The following is a 17,437-nucleotide window of genomic DNA, read 5'->3' as shown; positions in this document are numbered from 1 at the left end:
CATGAGGGAAGCCAGGCTATAATTGTCTGGAAGTTGGCTACCACAAACTTATAACAGTTCTGTGATTAATTGGTTGGATGTTGGCAAGTCCACTGTTTGGTTGAGGTGATCAGGACTGTGATTTCCCCCAGTGGTGGTGGGCATTAACAATGTTCCCAGTATAACTTTGGGTTTGAGAGAATGGGTTTTCCAAACTCTGCCAAACCATCATTGAGACTTATGTGCCCATACCTTGCACAAGGAGTACATACACCGAAAAGGGTTCTATTCAGGCCCTGGTTGACCACAGAGGCTGGTCCATGTACACTAACCTGGGATGTATTGGCAACCTACCAGGGTTTTTCCAAAGATTGGAACTTTACCTTCATGGCTAAGCTGGGACATTATTGCAACTGAATGACACTGTTATAAATGGAGTCACTGTCCCCACCCCTTTTGCCATGCCTTTATAAAACCCTACCCTGGTTTCAGAGTCATAGGTTTAGAACGGACCACCAGGCTCATCTAGTTTAACCCCCTGCCAAGTTGCAGGATTTGTTGTGTCTAAACCATCCAAGACAGATGGCTATCCAGCCTCCTTTTGAAAACCTCCAGCGAAGGATCCTCCACAACATCCCTAGGCAATTTGTTCCGTTGTTCTCCTGCTCTTACAGTTAAGAAGGTTTTCCTCAGATTTAATCTAAATCTGCTATGCTGTAGTTTGAACCCATTGCCTCTTGCTTTGCCCTCTGAGGGAGAACAACTTTCTCCATCTATTTTATGGCAGCCTTTCAAGTATTTGAAGACCACTATCATGTCATTCCCCACCCCCATCTCCTCTTTTCCAAACTAAACATACCCAGTTCCTTCAGCCTTTGCTCGTATGGCTTGCATTCATCCTTTTGATCATCTTTGTTGCTCGCCTCTAGATCCTTTCAAGTTTCTCCACATTCTTTCTATGCATTGGTGACCAACATTGGACACAGGATTCCAGCTGAGGGCTAACCAGCACCAATTACAGTGGCCCTATCACCTCCTGTGACTTGCATGCTATACCTCTGCTAATGCAACCTAAAATTGCATTTGCGTAGGTTTTTTCAACAGCATTTCATTGTTGACTCATGTTGAGGCTGTGATCGGCCAGAACTCCCAGATCTTTCTCAGCAGTGCTGCTGCCAAGCCAGTTATCCCCCGTTCTATATTTGTGCATTTGGTTTTTCTTCCCTAAGTGTAGCTCCTTACCTTTTGTCTTTGCTGAATTTCATTCTGTTGTCTATAGTCCATTTCTCGAATTTATCAAGATTCCTCTGAATTTTAGCTCTATTCTCTGAAGCATTGGCAATGCCGCTGCCCCATCCCAGCTTTGTGTCATCTGCAAATTTGATCAGTATGCTTTTTATTAACTACATCCAGGTTATTAATAAACATGTTAAACAACCCCGTACCAAGAACAGATCCCCGTGGAACCCCACACAAGACCTCCTTCCAATCAGACATTTCATTAATCATTACTCTTTGTGGTTGTTTAACCAATTTATGTATCCACTTAATTGTAGTGGCAGAGGACCTGGCAAAAGAAGGTTCAACAACACCCTGAGTAGCTTTAGGCTGTTGGTGGAATGTGTGTTTTCTAGTCTGACATCCCAGTGGTGGTGTTTACAGAACCATTTGGATGCCAGTGTCATCAATGTGGTGTATTGTTTTCTGCACAATGTTGGTGAGGCAAAGGAGTGCCATTTGGCCAAGAATGGATTAAAGACACTGTTAGGCTGATACTCCCAGACAGAAAATGCACCTATCATTACTAGGGCAGGATCAGGCCGGCTCCAGGCACCAGATAAAGAAGCAGGTGCTTGGGGCGGCCAATATCAAGGGGCGGCACTCCTGCCGCTATTGGGGCGGCATGTCCGGGTCTTCGGTGGCAATTCGGCGGCGGGTCCCTCACTCCCTCTCGGAGCGAAGGACCTGCTGCGGAAGAGTGGAGCAGCGTGATTGCGCTGCTGCGGCTTTTTTTTTTTTTTTTTTCCCCGCTTGGGGTGGCAGAAAACCTGGAGCCAGCCCTGGACAGGATCCACATGCACAACAGAAATCAGTGCTGCTTTGTGTGCCAACAAAAGTTTCCATGGTCCAGTGGGTGAGGGGGAATGAAATTCTGTATGTGAATAGTAATATGAATGAATGGGGAATGAAATAGTATTATAACTGTGCCATAGTCATCCTGTGGGTGTAGGCCAGATCCAGAAGGTGGTTTTTATGAATGTGTATTATGCATTTTGTATAACTTGGGTCATGTACCTCATCACAGTTTGATTCAGGGAGATGGTATGTATGAAATTTATGTATTATAAAAACTAGCCATCTACTAAATACACAATTAATTGTGTGATCATTTTGAAAGTAATGGGGCTTTTATTGATGTTATTTAAACTTGTAATGACCTTCAAAAGCACAGTTTATGGATTACTGTGATGAAATTTCTCAAAGTAAATGTAATAAACCATGATAATGACATCTTGTGTACATATGGAATGCTTTATTTGTAAGCAATCATGTAATAGAAGCTCACAATGTTAAATACCTGATAGGCAGACCAGCTGCTAACAAAACTTACAACACAACAAACAGCGCAAAATCCAGCGAACAGGGCATGTAAGGAAGTGTAATGCACAACAATGCAAAATATTCAATCTGTGTTCAGTGCCACTCAATAGCTGTAACTACTTCTGTCTGCTTGCTGTTTCTCTTCTCCTTTTAGTGCATTTCACGCTCAGAGGCCACTGCTGGACTGGCAGATGGCAGGGGCTACATTTGATGATTCTAACTACTGGTCATTCCATGTGACATAGACCACTCCAACCCCAGTATTGTCCAAACAGTGCATGGGCTCCAGGACATGATAGCACGGAGGGGACTTGGGGCAAGGAAATGGAACTGGAGCCACAAGTGCTAGCATCCTTTCAAACAGTTCTTTCTGTTGCACTCTATATTCTTCCATCAACCTTCATTCCTGCTCCAGAAACTGCACTGCCAATTTCTTTATGCTGCCCAGCCTTCCGATATGTCCACGTCTTACATCTTTCTCTCTGGTATTTCAGCTGCTGGTTGACCACCTGCTGGATCTCACCTATTAATTCATATTGGACTCACTTCCTCCTTGCCCGCTACATCACAGCTTGCACGCCAAGGTGGAAGGGGCTGCCAAGGCAAATGAAAACACACAATGGAGTGTAAGGGAGAAAAAAATCACACTGCGTCTGCTGCACAAGGGAGGCTGAAGCAACTCAAGGTGAAAAGATGCTATTTATCACTGGGTTTATTTTTTTTTTCTTGTATACAAGTTTCTTGGCTCAGACTGTCCTGTGAGCTCTACTCAGCAGCAAGACTGCAGACATCATGGTAAGATGCACTTTACAAATTTAATTTTAAATTATTTATAACTCCATGTTGATGCATGCTTGCTGCCACAGAAGCCACCACTTCAGGACCAGGTGAGAGGCTGCCACTGCACCCCTCCCCCACCCACTGCAGTAACTGGACTTCTGGTGTCTGGTTCGTTCATCTGACCAGACACTGCTAGGCCCTCTTTTTGATCAGATTTTCTGGTTTAAAAACTGGACACCTGGCAACCCTAATGCAATGTAGTCATACCCAAAGTAAGGAGGAGTGTGGAGACGAGCAGTATACACCTCTTTTACTCCTTTGATCTCTCTCTCCTTTCTGGCTGAAGTCCAGACTCAATAAGTAAGGGAATCTGAAGTGGGAGCAAAAGGAGGAGCTTGTGCTTGGCTGAGGCGTTTCTAGGGCTCCCATCCTTTCCCACCAGTAGGTGGCACAGCAACTGCACCTGATAAAAGATGAAGCAGTGTCCCATATAAGAGTCTCATATCTGCCTCCTCTCCTCTTAAGGAAGATCTGCCCTCCTATGGGAGAGAGGAAAGGGGAGAAGTCTCTGCTTTCTCTCTCTTCTTTCCAGTCAGAGCGGGGAAGAAGAGGTACATAGATGCCCCCCAGCCAGTTCCTCCTTGCCTGTAGGAGAGAGACAGATAAATAGTACCTTAACAGTTTCTGCATACACTCCCTTTAGAAATATCTTTAAATCTTCCTACATGTAGGAAATTGCAGCAGGGTTTTAAAATTGTCCAGGGACAAAACCCTGTCCCCTCCCTATTAATTTTACATTAATACAAATTCTCCATCTGTGATCAGACTCTCTACAGGCAGAAAGGAGGCTAGGAAGCTCCTCCCCGGGCACCTCACCCAGCTCTGCACACACATGCATTTCTTTGGAAGGGTACAGGCCTGCTTGCAAACAAGAACCCGTTACAGATACGTACTCTTGTTCAGATTTTTTTTTCCCTTTTGACCTTAGCAGTTAGCTAATATTAGGAGACTTGAGGGTTGTTTTCCATTAGGAGAAGAAAATGATAGTCAAGTATTTCTTTCAATGCAATCTGTTTATTTACAAACAGGGTAGCTTCATTTAAATCTCAGCAATCTACATACCTGATTTTAATTGTGATTTAAATCAGCAAGCAAGAAACTTTAACTTAAATCATTGATTTTTTTTTTAACTGTGGTTTGCATTTGTACTTTAGTTATTTTCCTAAAGAGAGGCTGAGTCTCATTAGTTGGTATCCATTACAACATGTTGACTTGCAACTGAATACAGCCTTTACACTAAATTTGGTGTTTCTTTATGCTAATCAGGAGGATACAGATATCTGTAAACATTTTTTGTTTAGCTTAATTTAAAATTTATTCCAATGATTAATTTTTACATTTGTATTATGATAGAAAATGGTGAATAATGCACTTGGATTTACTAAATTATTATCAATTTTTTACTTGTGATTTGTGTCAAGCTCTATTTGGCTAGAAATTCAAATTCAATAAAAAATGTACAAATGCAGGATTGTAATTTATTATCATTTATTATTTATTCAATAAAACTACTTTAAAAGTGCTGGATACATAAGAAAAAAATATCCAAAAGTTTATCCAAACTTGTTTTGCATTTAAAACTTTGTTAAACATTTAGTGTAGTGTGGTTAGTGAATGAACTGACTGTTTCTGGTCACCAAATCCAAGATTTTAGAACTGGTAGATCTCACCCTTTCACGGCTAGAATTGGGTGCTGGAATGGGAGACACTGGGAAACTGAGTCAAGTAGCAAAATAAATGACTCAGTTCAATATTAGCATTTTTTGGAGTGAGTGAAATGACATGGACTGGACATGGAAGACTCCATTCAGATGGTGTATCAATACTCTGTTCAGGAAGGCAAGATGATGCACACTGAGGGAGTTAGAGTACTTCTCAACAACAAGGGCAATACAAGCTATGCAGGAATGGAAACCAGTTGAGTCCTGAATTATAAAATCATGTTTTGTTACAAATCATGCTAAAGTAACTATTATCCAGTGTTAAGCACCTACTAATGACCATGATGAATAAGTTGCAAGACACACTAAACCAGGTCCCTGCTTGTGATGTCATTCCGATTGTGAATGATATGAATGCCCGAGTTGGTAATGACAACCGTGTGTACAGACATTGCATGCATAAACCCGGAACTGGAGGGATGAACAGATAATGGTGAAAGATTACTAAGTAGTATAGTATCTATAATCTGTGCATTGGGGAGGGTGTCATTTTTCCCTCATTGCGGGAAACACAAACTAACAGGGAAGTGAAATAATTGAATTAGTGAGAAACTATTGGATCATGCTGCCATCAGCAGATGTGAAGAAGATCACTGCAGGATATACAATCTCTTACTGGTGCTCTTGTAGGAAGTGACCCACTATCTTGTCATCAGAACAGTTAGCTTGTCTTTTTAGCTTTATTCTAACAGAAAGGGGAAAATGGTATATGCTGTGAAGAAACTGTCTGACCCAGGAATCAGAAGGGACTTCAAAATCCAGTTCTCAAATGGATTCCAAGAGCAGCAGGTAATGAATGATGATATGGAAGAACAAAGAGCTTGCTTTAAAGAGATCTGCTGGGAAACTGCCACAACTTTACTTGGACCCAGAGGATTAATGAGTGAAGAGTGGCTACAGCCACACATGTGGAAAGTGACTGAAGTGGGGAAAAAACGGCAAGCACAGGTGACACAAGAAGAAGAACAATGCATGCTGCAATGGGAGTATGTAGAGAAAGGTAAAGATGTGTCAGAAAGATAAGAGAATAGCTTGACAAAGTGAGAGAAACTGAAGATGCGTCAGTGAGACTTGACTCAAGTTAGCAATTTTAATCATGGTTTCAGTGTCACGGTAGTATCATAAAAGCAAAAGATGGCAGACTGTTAACAACGGAAGCAGAACAAAAATAATGACGGCGAGGACATTTTAATGAAGTACTCAACCAACCAGAGCTAACAATTCCAATCAATGGATGTGCAGAAGAATTAAATATGACACTGCTAGAAATTTCAGAAGCAGAAATAGAGAAAACAATTAAGCAACTAACAATGGCAAACCTCCTGGTCAAGAAAAGATCATTTCTGAAATGCTTAAAGTGGGGGAATATGTATGGAAATACATAAACTCTGTTATATAGTTGGAAGAAAGAATTCTATCCAGAGGAATGGAAGTAAGGTGTGATCTTTAAATTACCAAAGAAAGGAAACTAACTGGTGTGCAACAACTGGTGAGGAATAACACTACTTTCAGTATCTGGAAAAGTGTTCTGTAGTGTGGTTATCGATGGAAAAACTGAATACTATTCAAGCAGGCTTTAGGCTGAAAAGATTATGTATACACCACATCTTTAACCTGAGACAATTGATTTAGAAGGAGAAGATTAGTCCTGAATTTTATAGATTTTACCAAAGGTTTCAACTACATTCACAGAGAGTCACTATGGAAAATCTTCCGACAATATGGCTGACTAGAAAGATCATGTCACCGGCTAAGATGCTGTTGTATGAAGTTTCAAAATGCTGTGTAAGGACTAAGTGGTGAGACCAATTGGTTTCTATGTAGTCACTGGAGTATGACAGAGATCCATTTTATCACCACTCCTCTTTAACATTGTGATAGATTATGATGCAAAAAGCAACATCAAAGGAAGATACAGGAATGATGTGGAGTGGAGGGAAATGTGAAGTTCTCAACTTTTCAGATGACATTACTCTGTTGGACACAGGTAATGATGCTATGAGAAAGATCACTACCATTGTCAAGACTGCCAAATTAGGATTAAAAATCAGCCAAAAGAAAATGTAAGTCATGATTGTTGAGAGAAGAGTCAGCAATGATGGGTCACATGTAATCAATAGTGAATAGTATGGCATGGTTAATGCATTTGTATATCTTGAAAGTGCAATTAGTGCTGAGGGCTCGGTCCATAAGGAGGTGGAAGCAATAACGGGGAAGGCAAGTGGACTCTTTTTTCAAGACTGGCAAATATCTGGAAAATAAGGAGATTCACACAAGAACCAAGATAAAGTCTCTATAATGTCATTGTGATACTCTCACTGTTAGGTGCTTCTGAAATTTGGCAAATGCTAGACACCCAAAAAGGAAACTTAAGTCGTTCTGTCAAAGATGCTTGCAAAGATTACTTGGTGTCCACTGGTGGAAGAAAGTAACCAACACTGGTGTGTTACAAAGGATTGGCCAGCAGTAGAAACAGTGATTAGAGAAAAAGGATCCTATAAGATAACTATTCAGAAAGATGTCACTGTCATGGAAGCAGACTATAAGAGCAAGAAATGCAGCATTAGACATACAGAGGCAGAAAGACTGGGTTGCCGCCTGTGTCACAAGGCATAAGAGCATCTAATAATAAAATAAATAAATGTCACACCTAGTTGTTATTCATAGATAGGAAGAAGAAAACAAGCTTTCCTGCTTTTTCAATTCCCAACTGGTTTCTTAACACTAATGAACTAATTACTGAACTGAACTAGATGAATAAACTGACATAAAAATATTCTCTTTGCAGTCCAGAAGAGGCTACTGCTATCAAAAGCTGGTTTAGCATTTTAACAAATGCTGGTTCCAGGTGTTTAGCCCGTGACTTCCACCAATTCATTGGTTTTACTTTCTTTAAAACTTGATAGCAAACATGTACTGCTTAACATTATTATACATTATTATACATTATTATAACGCTGTTCTCGGGAGCCAAAAAATCTTACTGCGTTATACGTGAAACCGCGTTATATCGAACTTGCTTAGATCTGCTGCAGTGCGCAGCCTCCCTCTCCTCCCCCCCCCCCCCAGAGTGCTGCTTTACCGCGTTATATCCGAATTCGTGTTATATCGGGTCGCGTTATATCGGGGTAGAGGTGTAGTAAAATTAGGTCTTAACAGGTTGATAGGTTCTAAACTAACTCAGAAACAAGACTTATATGTAATTATGGATAGTTCCTAACATACAATGGCAGTTAAATAAACAACCACAACTGTAATAGTTTCAGGGTAACTGCATATGCTGTGGTCCATCAAGGGCAGCCATTTAAGATTTCCATCTCCCAGTTGTCACTTCTCTTGTGTGGAGACCCACCTCTCTCTCTCTCTCTCTCTCTCCTGACCAAGATTTTAAGGTGGCACATCTCCCGGCCTTACAATGTGATATCCCCAGAAAACCAATCTGCCTAAAGCTCTCTGTGCCTGTGCTTTGCTTTCTCTGAAGACTATGAACAGTGTGTTGCCAGCAGCTACAACTTACCACACAGTTCCTTCTGATCAAGCACATGTATTCTTAGAGTAAATGCATTACAGAGAAAACATAATAAAACAATAAACAGATTTGAACATAGACTATACAGACCAGAACTGGAGTCACCCATCAGTCCTATGGGATCCTAGCAGGCCAAAGTCTTTCCAACTCTTCCACAACTTTGGAGCCCCTCTTGGACAGAAGGCACTGTCTGTTTGCTGGATCAGAAAGAAGGCCCTGTGTCAGTTTAAGCTCATCCTTTTATACCAAACCCCCTTTTTTTGCCTTCTAGGCTTTAGAACAGTGGTTTTCAAACTGCAGGTCGTGACCCACTACTGGGTCGTGGAATGTAAGGCACTGGATCGCAGCGGTTATGGTCAACACCGCCGACCAGACCATTAAAAGTCCCATCAGCGGTGCTGTCCAGCTAAGGCAGGCTAGTCCCCACCTGTTCTGACACTGTGCTGTGCCCCAGAAGTGGCCAGCAGTAGGTCCAACTCCTAGGTGTGGTGGGGGCCACGCAGCTCTCCACGCTGCCCCCACCCTGAGCACCAGCTCTGCACTGGGGTAGGGGGCTGTGCCTGCGGGCGAGAGCCGAGCAGAGCCGCTTTAGTGCCTCCGCCTAGCGCAGCACGGTCCGCAGTGCAAGGACAGGCGGGAAGCCTGCCCCTCCACCCCAGCTGCGCCGCTGACTGGGAGCCGCCAGAGGTAAATCCAATCCCATGCCCCAATCCCGAGCCCCCCCTCAAGCCCAGAGCCTCTTCCTGCACCCCAGCCCCCTACCCCAGAGCCTGCACCCCAGCCCAGAGCCCCAACACCCTCCCACACTCCAACCCCCTGCCCCAGCCCTGAGTCCCCACCCAAACCCAGAGCCACCTCCTGCACCCCAAACTCCTCATCCCTGGCCCCACCCTGCAGCCCTCCCCCCAAACCATCTGCCCCAGCCATGAGCCCCTCCCACACCCCAAACCCCGCATCCCCAGCGCTGGTGAATCTCAGGCATCAACAATTTTCTTCAACTGGGTCGCCAGAAAAAAGTTTGAAAACCACTGCTCTAGAAAACCCAGCTTAAACCAGTAAAAGCAAACCACATCAGGGGCTAGTACTTCTCTAGTTGCTTAGTCTGAGTGACTCACCTTAATCAACCTCTCACTGTGTTTAGTTCCTGTAGGAGCTGTGGTAATCCTCCCCATGGAGGAACACAATCATAAATAAATCATTCATAAATTTAATAAATGGTCTCTAAAATACTGCATGGGATTGCAATATCTGTCACAAAGATGTTACATTGTTTTAAGAGTTATTGAGTAATGCTGAAACTACTGTAATGGCATTATATATGCTGCTGGAATACTCTCACTTTAAGTAGTGTGTTCAGATTTGGTCAAACCATCTACAAAAATAGATCAAACAGAAGAGGCACAGAGTAGGACAACTAAAGCGTTAGATTGGGGTAGGCAACCTATGGCACGCATGCCAAAGGCGGCACGCGAGCTGATTTTCAGTGGCACTCACACTGCCCGGGTCCTGGCCACCGGTCCGGGAGGCTCAGCATTTTAATTTAATTTTAAGTGAAGCTTTGTAAATATTTAAAAAACCTTATTTACTTTACATACAACAATAGTTTAGTTATATATTATAGACTTATAGAAAAACGTTAAAATGTATTACTGGCACGCGAAATCTTAAATTAGAGTGAATAAATGAAGACTCAGCACACCACTTCTGAAAGGTTGCTGATCCCTGCATTAGATGCATGGAAGGATTTCTGTACAAGAAGAGATTTTAAAGACTGGGACTACATATTTTAGAGAGTAAGTAAGAGGTGCTATGATAGAGGTATACAAAATTATTAATGGTATACCGAGAAAGTTTATCATGAATGCATATTTACTCTCTCTTATAGCACAAGAAAGAGATGGTTAATGAAAGTAAAAGGCAACAAATTTAAAACTGACACTAAATTTTCAAAAGTGACTAATAAGGGTGCCTCAATATTTGGGTGGCCAATTTGAGACACCTTAAAGGAATCTGATATTCAAAGAGGATGTGTTCTTCAGCACTTCCTGAAAACCAGGCCCCCTTAAGGTGTCCTCTAGTCAGACATCCAAAATCCCTAGACATTTTGAAATTTTAGGCCAATAAAAGGAATCACTGTTATATGCAACATGTACTTAAACTATGGAACTCATATACTAAGGCAAAGAGCTTGGTGGGATTCCCAACAGGATTAGACATCTTTGTAGTTAATAATTGCATCATTCACAAATATACTTGCTAGGATAAAAATATACAGGGGATAGGGGATATAAAGCCTCTTGTTTCAGGGCAAAAGTCAACCACTACTCTGCTTGGAGTTAGGAAGAAACTCTATAGGCATATTATTGCATAATTGCCCATTATGAAGTTTTTATACTTTCCTCTAAAGTATCTGGTACTGATCACTGGCAGAGGCAGGATACTAACCTAGGTCCATTTGTGTGCTCTGCTATGACAATTCCTATACTCCTACCTCATAACATTTTCTATTTAATCTGTGGTCTTTTCCAAGATACATATTGGAGGGCAGTCCCCTCAGGTCATACATCAAAAACCAGTGTCAATGGGAGAGGCACATACAGATTAAATGCAGTATATGTCCCCAAGCATACCTACAATTAAATGATAGTTTCACATTTTTAGTATATAGTGTTCAGACTGGAGAGACTCCTGCAACCCCCTGTAGTGAATGTATAAAATGGGACTGACAAAGTCTGCAGAAAGCTGTCAGACTTCCTCTTCTGAAGGAAGATTACTACAATGCAAGGCCCTTGAGGGCTATGGCTGCTGTGCTCTCAATATGCAGAGAGATTTTAATCAGTTAACCAGGGGTGGTGCAGATCCACTTGTCATACTCTACCCTTCCCTCAGACTTGCTGCAAGCCCCTCTGCGCCATGTGGGACCCCGTGCAAGCAGTGTGGTGAGCACACAGCATGTCCCCGGCATATGTTCCTTATAACTGGCCACTGTGCACCCATTCTGCTACCTTTTTGTCTCCTATACACTCATGGGAACAAGTTCTGATCCACAAAGAAGTTGTTCAGTGAAGACAAAGAGGATTCCACCCTGTGTCATTATTCGCTTGTTTCCTGATTAGCATTTTTATAAATGTGATAACTGCAAACTAGTGTCTATTAACTATATCTTTATGTTGCTAAATTCATTGCCAACACATACATAAATCAGGGCCCCCTAAAACATTTTATTAAATTTTAAATCCATTTCAGTTTAATGAAAAAGATGCTTTCACTGAAATAATAGTGCTTTTATTAAAAATAGGATTATAGAATTTAATCTAAAAATTTGCACATCTTTATTTTAATCTTGCTTACAAGGAAAAAGAAACATACTTTAAAAATCTACTGAAGTGCAGTGACTGTTTTTATACAGTATATTAAAAAAAACCTGCTGCACAAATTTGAGCAAGTTAATGTATTTTTAAAATTGTGAAGTAATGAGAATTATTTTTTTCAAAATCGGACAGAATGTCATTGTCTTGATCGTTACATTTTAATTTCCAGTTTCATAGCTTGTGATGGACACCGTTTAATACATACTGTGTCAGCATGTCTGAGCAGCTGCAGGTATGAGCACAGCATCATTTTCAAAATATATGCCAACAGGTGCTGGAAAGATCATCACACACATGAAGCTGGGGGGAGGTGGGGAAGGAGGATATGGATGTCCCTCTCTTACTGCCTAGCAACCTTCATAGATTTCCATTGCTTTCCTGGGAGAGACTTCAACCTTCTCCTTTACAGCTAATTTAAAATGGGGCTGGGAATGGGACAAAATGCGGCTAAAACATGAAGTACTGATGAAAGCTAGGACTCATATCATATATCAGTCCAAAATGTGCCATTTCTCTGGAGTGGTGACTTAAGGTCTGGTAATACACATACACCAGGGACTTGGGGTTTTGGCAAGCTAAATCTCAATGGATAGCCTCAAAGCTACTACTACAGAAATAAAAAGTAAAACAGACTCATCTACTTAAATTTTAAAATATTAGGTTCTTATAAGCAAGGGAAGGATCCTACCCATTTCGTTGCATTTATAATCATTGTTAAAATCTCCCCTCCCCCTTCTTCTTCTGCACACCATAGGAACTCATTGGCATGAAAAGTTACAAGGAATGCCTTGAAGACCCTGGGAAACTTTTATTCCCCAAATTTACATTGCCAGCTGAAGGGAGAGAGGTTCCCCCTCCCTTTTCCCTCCTGGGAATTGTTATAATTTCACTCTTTCCCAATTTACAAAGTCACTCTTCTTAGAATAGGGGTTATAATAAAATGGACTAGGACGAGGAAAGAAAAGCAAATCTAAAAATGTAGTGTTAGAAAGAACCTCAGCCCTGCCCTATAGGACAAATAAAAAAAGAGTGTTCCTTGCGGCCATTTGGTGTGCAAAAGGACTTGTTCCTCCCTCTGTTACTGCTATTGGGTGGTGGTGTTCGTCTTTGTATGAAAGCCTGTTCAGTGGGTTTGGAGGTTTATTTCTCTGGGATTTTCCTTTCTCTCTGTAACATATATTCCTCTGTCTCGTGGGTTGGGGGGGGGGGGTGAGGGAAGGTCCGCCATATTTCTGCCTTACCACGCCCGGGGAGCTGAGCCATTGAAAAGTCAGGCTGGCTGGATACATATTGTACATGCATCACAGCTCTTGCTTCCCTCCTCCTCTCTGGCATTACCCCCTCTAGCTTCCTTACAGAAAGGGAAAGGCAGGGACAAGAAGAACAGCTGCTTTGCAAGACAGAAGCAAATAGACCCCCCCACCCCCAGGCCCAAAGAAAGCCGGGAAGAAAAGTCCACTTGAAAGAAGACCTTAAGCAAAGCAAACTCAGAGATTTCCAAGAGGCAACAAGCAAAACCACCCCCTGGAGGAGCTGATGATCTCCAAGTCAGGGAGGGGGGAAGAGACAAGAAAATGTGTGTGTGGAGGGGGGGAGGGGTTAGTCGCGATTAGCATTTCAATAGGGGCTGGTTGCTTTGGAGGGAGGGGGATTTCAGCGGGTGTCATTTACAAGGGACGTTTGGGGACTGTGGCTGCAGGAGGCAGGAAAGAAAAAGAGTGGGGGTGCTGGGCTGCTCCTCTCTGCTGGGCACTGCTGCTCCGGTAGATGTTTCCCTGTTGTTTGGTGCATGATTAGAGAAGAGGAGGAGTTGGAACCAGCGAGTGTCAGAGGCAGGAGATAGGGGGGTTTGCGCTGCTGCTGGTGGGGGCCCTTTCTCTGCCTCTCTTCCTCCCCGGGTGTAGCATCTAGAGCTCTCCCGGCGTTGGCTCTGCTGTCCCCGGGTGGGGGCTCGCAGGCAGAGGGCGCGTGCCTCCCTCGCTCCGTGGTGCGGGGTGTGTGTGTGTTTTCGGGGGGTGGGGGTTGTGTCTGAACCAGTTAGGAAGAATGACTCTGGAGTCCATCATGGCGTGCTGCCTGAGCGAGGAAGCCAAAGAAGCCAGGCGGATCAACGATGAGATCGAGAGGCAGCTGCGCCGGGACAAGCGGGACGCCCGCCGGGAGCTCAAGCTGCTGCTGCTGGGTAAGTCCAGGCAGGCACCGCCTGCACCCCGACCCGGCCAGCTGCCCCTGGTGCTGCTCACACACACACAAGGTGCCAATTGGGGGTGCAGCTTTGCACATGCATGTAGGCACATAGGCAGTAGACATGCCTGTGTGTGCTGTGTCTGGATACGGGGTGTGTAGATTGTATCAATCCATTGATAAGTATGAAAGTAAAGGGAATCTGATCATGGGTGCGGGGGAGGGGAAGGGAGGAAGGACACAATTTACACTTAGTTTCCTTGCCTTAGGTCCGCGGGTGCTTCCAATCGATATGATTATGTTTATTCGGACTCCGAGGATGATGGTGGCGGTGGAGATACATTTGTGTGTGTGCACAGATATCTATAATACCCGATGTTACATGGTATATATCCGTGGGCATGTATTGCAAATACATATGTAGCTGGGTAAATAACTGATTCTGGTTCCTGTAGGTGATTTGATGTGGAAGAGACACTGGCCTTCCAAAAATGGAGAGGGGATAGGGCTTGGTGGGTGACAGAGAGATGAAAAGAGAACATAAATGGCAAATACATTTGGGGGTGGGTGTAAGGGAGAAATTGCAAGGAAGTAGCTAAATGAAAGGACTCGCAGGCGGAGTTGCTTTGCAGATTGATGGTGACAGGCTTTAATGTCTGCATTGTTCTGTGAGCCTTCGGAAAGGTTGCTGGGTGGCTGATTATATTTTTTTAGTCTGATTTTTATTTAATGAGGTAAACTGAGATGAAGGGTTACACTCAGATTATAGGCTAATTTGTTACAACAACAACACACAAAGACATGAAACTGACTAATAACCTACAGTATGTCGGAGGATGACAGGATCTTGAATATCTTTGGAATCCACCCATTGGATAAGAAATAAAATTTACAATATACGATATAATTTCCCCTCAATCTCAACATTATTGTATTATTGTAATATAATCATAGCTAATGTACAAAAAGCAACATTTCTCTATTTTTTTTTGTTTCTGCTAACATAATAGTAATAAAAAAGCTCATGACCAGTTTATTGTAATATAATGCATAGTTACTGTGGTAGACATAGTTTGTGCTTTGGACTAACGGCCTAAAAAATGTCTGTACTAGAGCCTGGTGTATGTGGGGTTATAAAACTGAATACTGTATATCACATGCAAAAGATGTGTACTGTCTGGTTTTGTGCAAATATGCTATCTTGTTTTGTATGATTGTTATTGATACGGGGTAAATTGTTTTTAAATGAGTTAAAGCTGGATCAAAATAAGTGAAACATGGGGAAAGAATACGTTCGTAGTCATTTAAATTAATTTGCAGTTTTCCTTAACTAACGCATTTTCTCTTCTCTACTTGGAATAATGGGTGTGGAGGAATGATCAAGAGAGGGGGGGAGAGAGAGATAATACTGGCAATAAAAATTGCTCTGCCTATTTTGATTTTGGCCTAGTTTTGATTGATTAAATTTCACATAGTGGTTATTTTAGGATTCATAAAAGAGGTGAAATAAAGACTATATAGCTTGCATTTGCTTTAGTTTATGGAAATTGACTTAACATATTCAAGAAGGTTTTTTGGTCATATTTGACTTGTAGCACAAGTCTGTTGTTTCTGCTTTATTTATTTTTTATTGCAATAATGCTACAGGATTTTGCTCAATATTTTAGGGAAGAGGGAAATTTATTAGGGGGGAATCACTGTGTGATCCCAGAATAGGGGTGGGGGGAGAGGAAAGTTTAAATATATGAATTTACATAGTTTCAAAGAGTTAGGCCCCAGTGCTGTTGTCAATTATGTACATGCTTAACTTAATGAATGAGTAATCTCATTGATTTCAGTGGGGTCCATTCACTTGTAAAGTTAAGTATGTGTATAACCCATGGCAACTCAGGGCCTAATTTTGGCATTATTTTAGGCAAAGTGAAGGTGGTCGGTTTCAGCGAGAATAGATGGGTCAGAAGAGCTATTAATTTATAGAACTATTGAGAAAGCTCAGGGTTTTTCTATGTAGGTACAACAGTGCAAACCTTCAGTGTTGATGTGCTGCATTAGTGTAAAGTGAGCTTGCACTGGTGTAGTTTACTTGAAACTGAGAGAAGTTGCCCTGATGCAATCCTTGCTTTATACAAAGTAATGCATCTACACCACTCCAGAAATTCCTAGTGTATACAGGTCTTTACTGTACTACTTTTAAAAGCATAGAATTTAATTAAAGGACATTGTCAACTTAAAAAATCATGCTTGTGACTGTTAATGGCATATATACTGGTGTCACAATTAACACCTAAGGTTCTGATCCTGCAAGGAGCTCTGTGCAGGCAGACTCCCCTTGAAGTCACGGGGGCTCAGTGCAGGTTCAGGGATCTACCTGCACAAAGCTGCTCGCAGGACCCAGGGCTTAAAATTACTGTACTGAAACAGATTTGTGGGGGGAAATATTTTTTCAGTTGGCTTATTTTGTGTATTTGACAGCAGTTTGTATTTAGTCACTCCCACTGCTTCTCCTGTATAGTCAGTTACTCAGTTTTCCCTGTTGTTTGTGAGGGTCTTTGATACAGCAAGGAAAGAGAGAGAAATTTTAAAAAATAGGAAATGTGATTACAAAGTCATAAAAACTGGTGAGATTCAGAGAAGGAGTAATTTCTGAAATTACATAAACTATTTTTGTTAATTGATTGCAAGTTGACTGTGTCCTATTCCCCCCAATATGTAAAATAGTGCTTCGTTTTATTTTATGTAGGCTTTGGGTAGAATTGTCAAAAACCACTTTGACCCACGTTTAGTGCCTAAGTTAGGTACTTAGTCTTCAGTCCCATTTCCAAAAGCACCCTGGGAATTAGGAGCCTAAGTGGGTTAGGTGCTTTTGAAAATGGTCCTTATGCTCCTGAGTGGCCTAGCATGACATTTTCTAAAGTGCCTTTTTCTATAAGTATTTCTTCTTAATATAAAATCATATTAATTTCTGTAATAGTTTCTGGTGAGCACAATATCAGAACAGCCTATTATTTTGACTTTATTTGTTACTTTATTATTGACAAACTCCATATAAAGAGCAGGTGTGTGATCTGTTTTTCTTCTACTTGTGTATATGTAATTTTGTAAGCATATACAAACTCATATGTATAGTACAGAACATGAGAAAAGTAAGCATTTTTCTAGGTCATGGTTGGAAAGAGAAGCATTTTCCCCCATACTTAGTTGAGATTGTAATG

General features: G+C 41.9%; 1 protein-coding gene across 1 annotated transcript in view; it reads left to right on the top strand.

The window, feature by feature from the left end:
• The first annotated feature begins 13,285 nt into the window (after positions 1 to 13,285).
• The window catches only part of LOC117878933 (guanine nucleotide-binding protein G(q) subunit alpha-like), a 64,589-nt gene continuing 60,437 nt past the window's right edge, over positions 13,286 to 17,437 (top strand). Inside the window, exon 1 of the mRNA XM_034773678.1 lies at positions 13,286 to 14,223. Coding sequence (XP_034629569.1) covers positions 14,088 to 14,223 — 136 coding nt within the window. The 5' untranslated portion in view covers positions 13,286 to 14,087. The remainder of the gene's footprint in view (positions 14,224 to 17,437) is intronic.

This window comes from Trachemys scripta, chromosome 6 (assembly GCF_013100865.1).
Source record: "Trachemys scripta elegans isolate TJP31775 chromosome 6, CAS_Tse_1.0, whole genome shotgun sequence".
Classification (NCBI taxonomy): Eukaryota; Metazoa; Chordata; order Testudines; family Emydidae; genus Trachemys; species Trachemys scripta.
The sequence above is the reverse complement of the archived record's forward strand: the minus strand, read 5'-3'. Positions and strand labels throughout refer to the sequence as shown.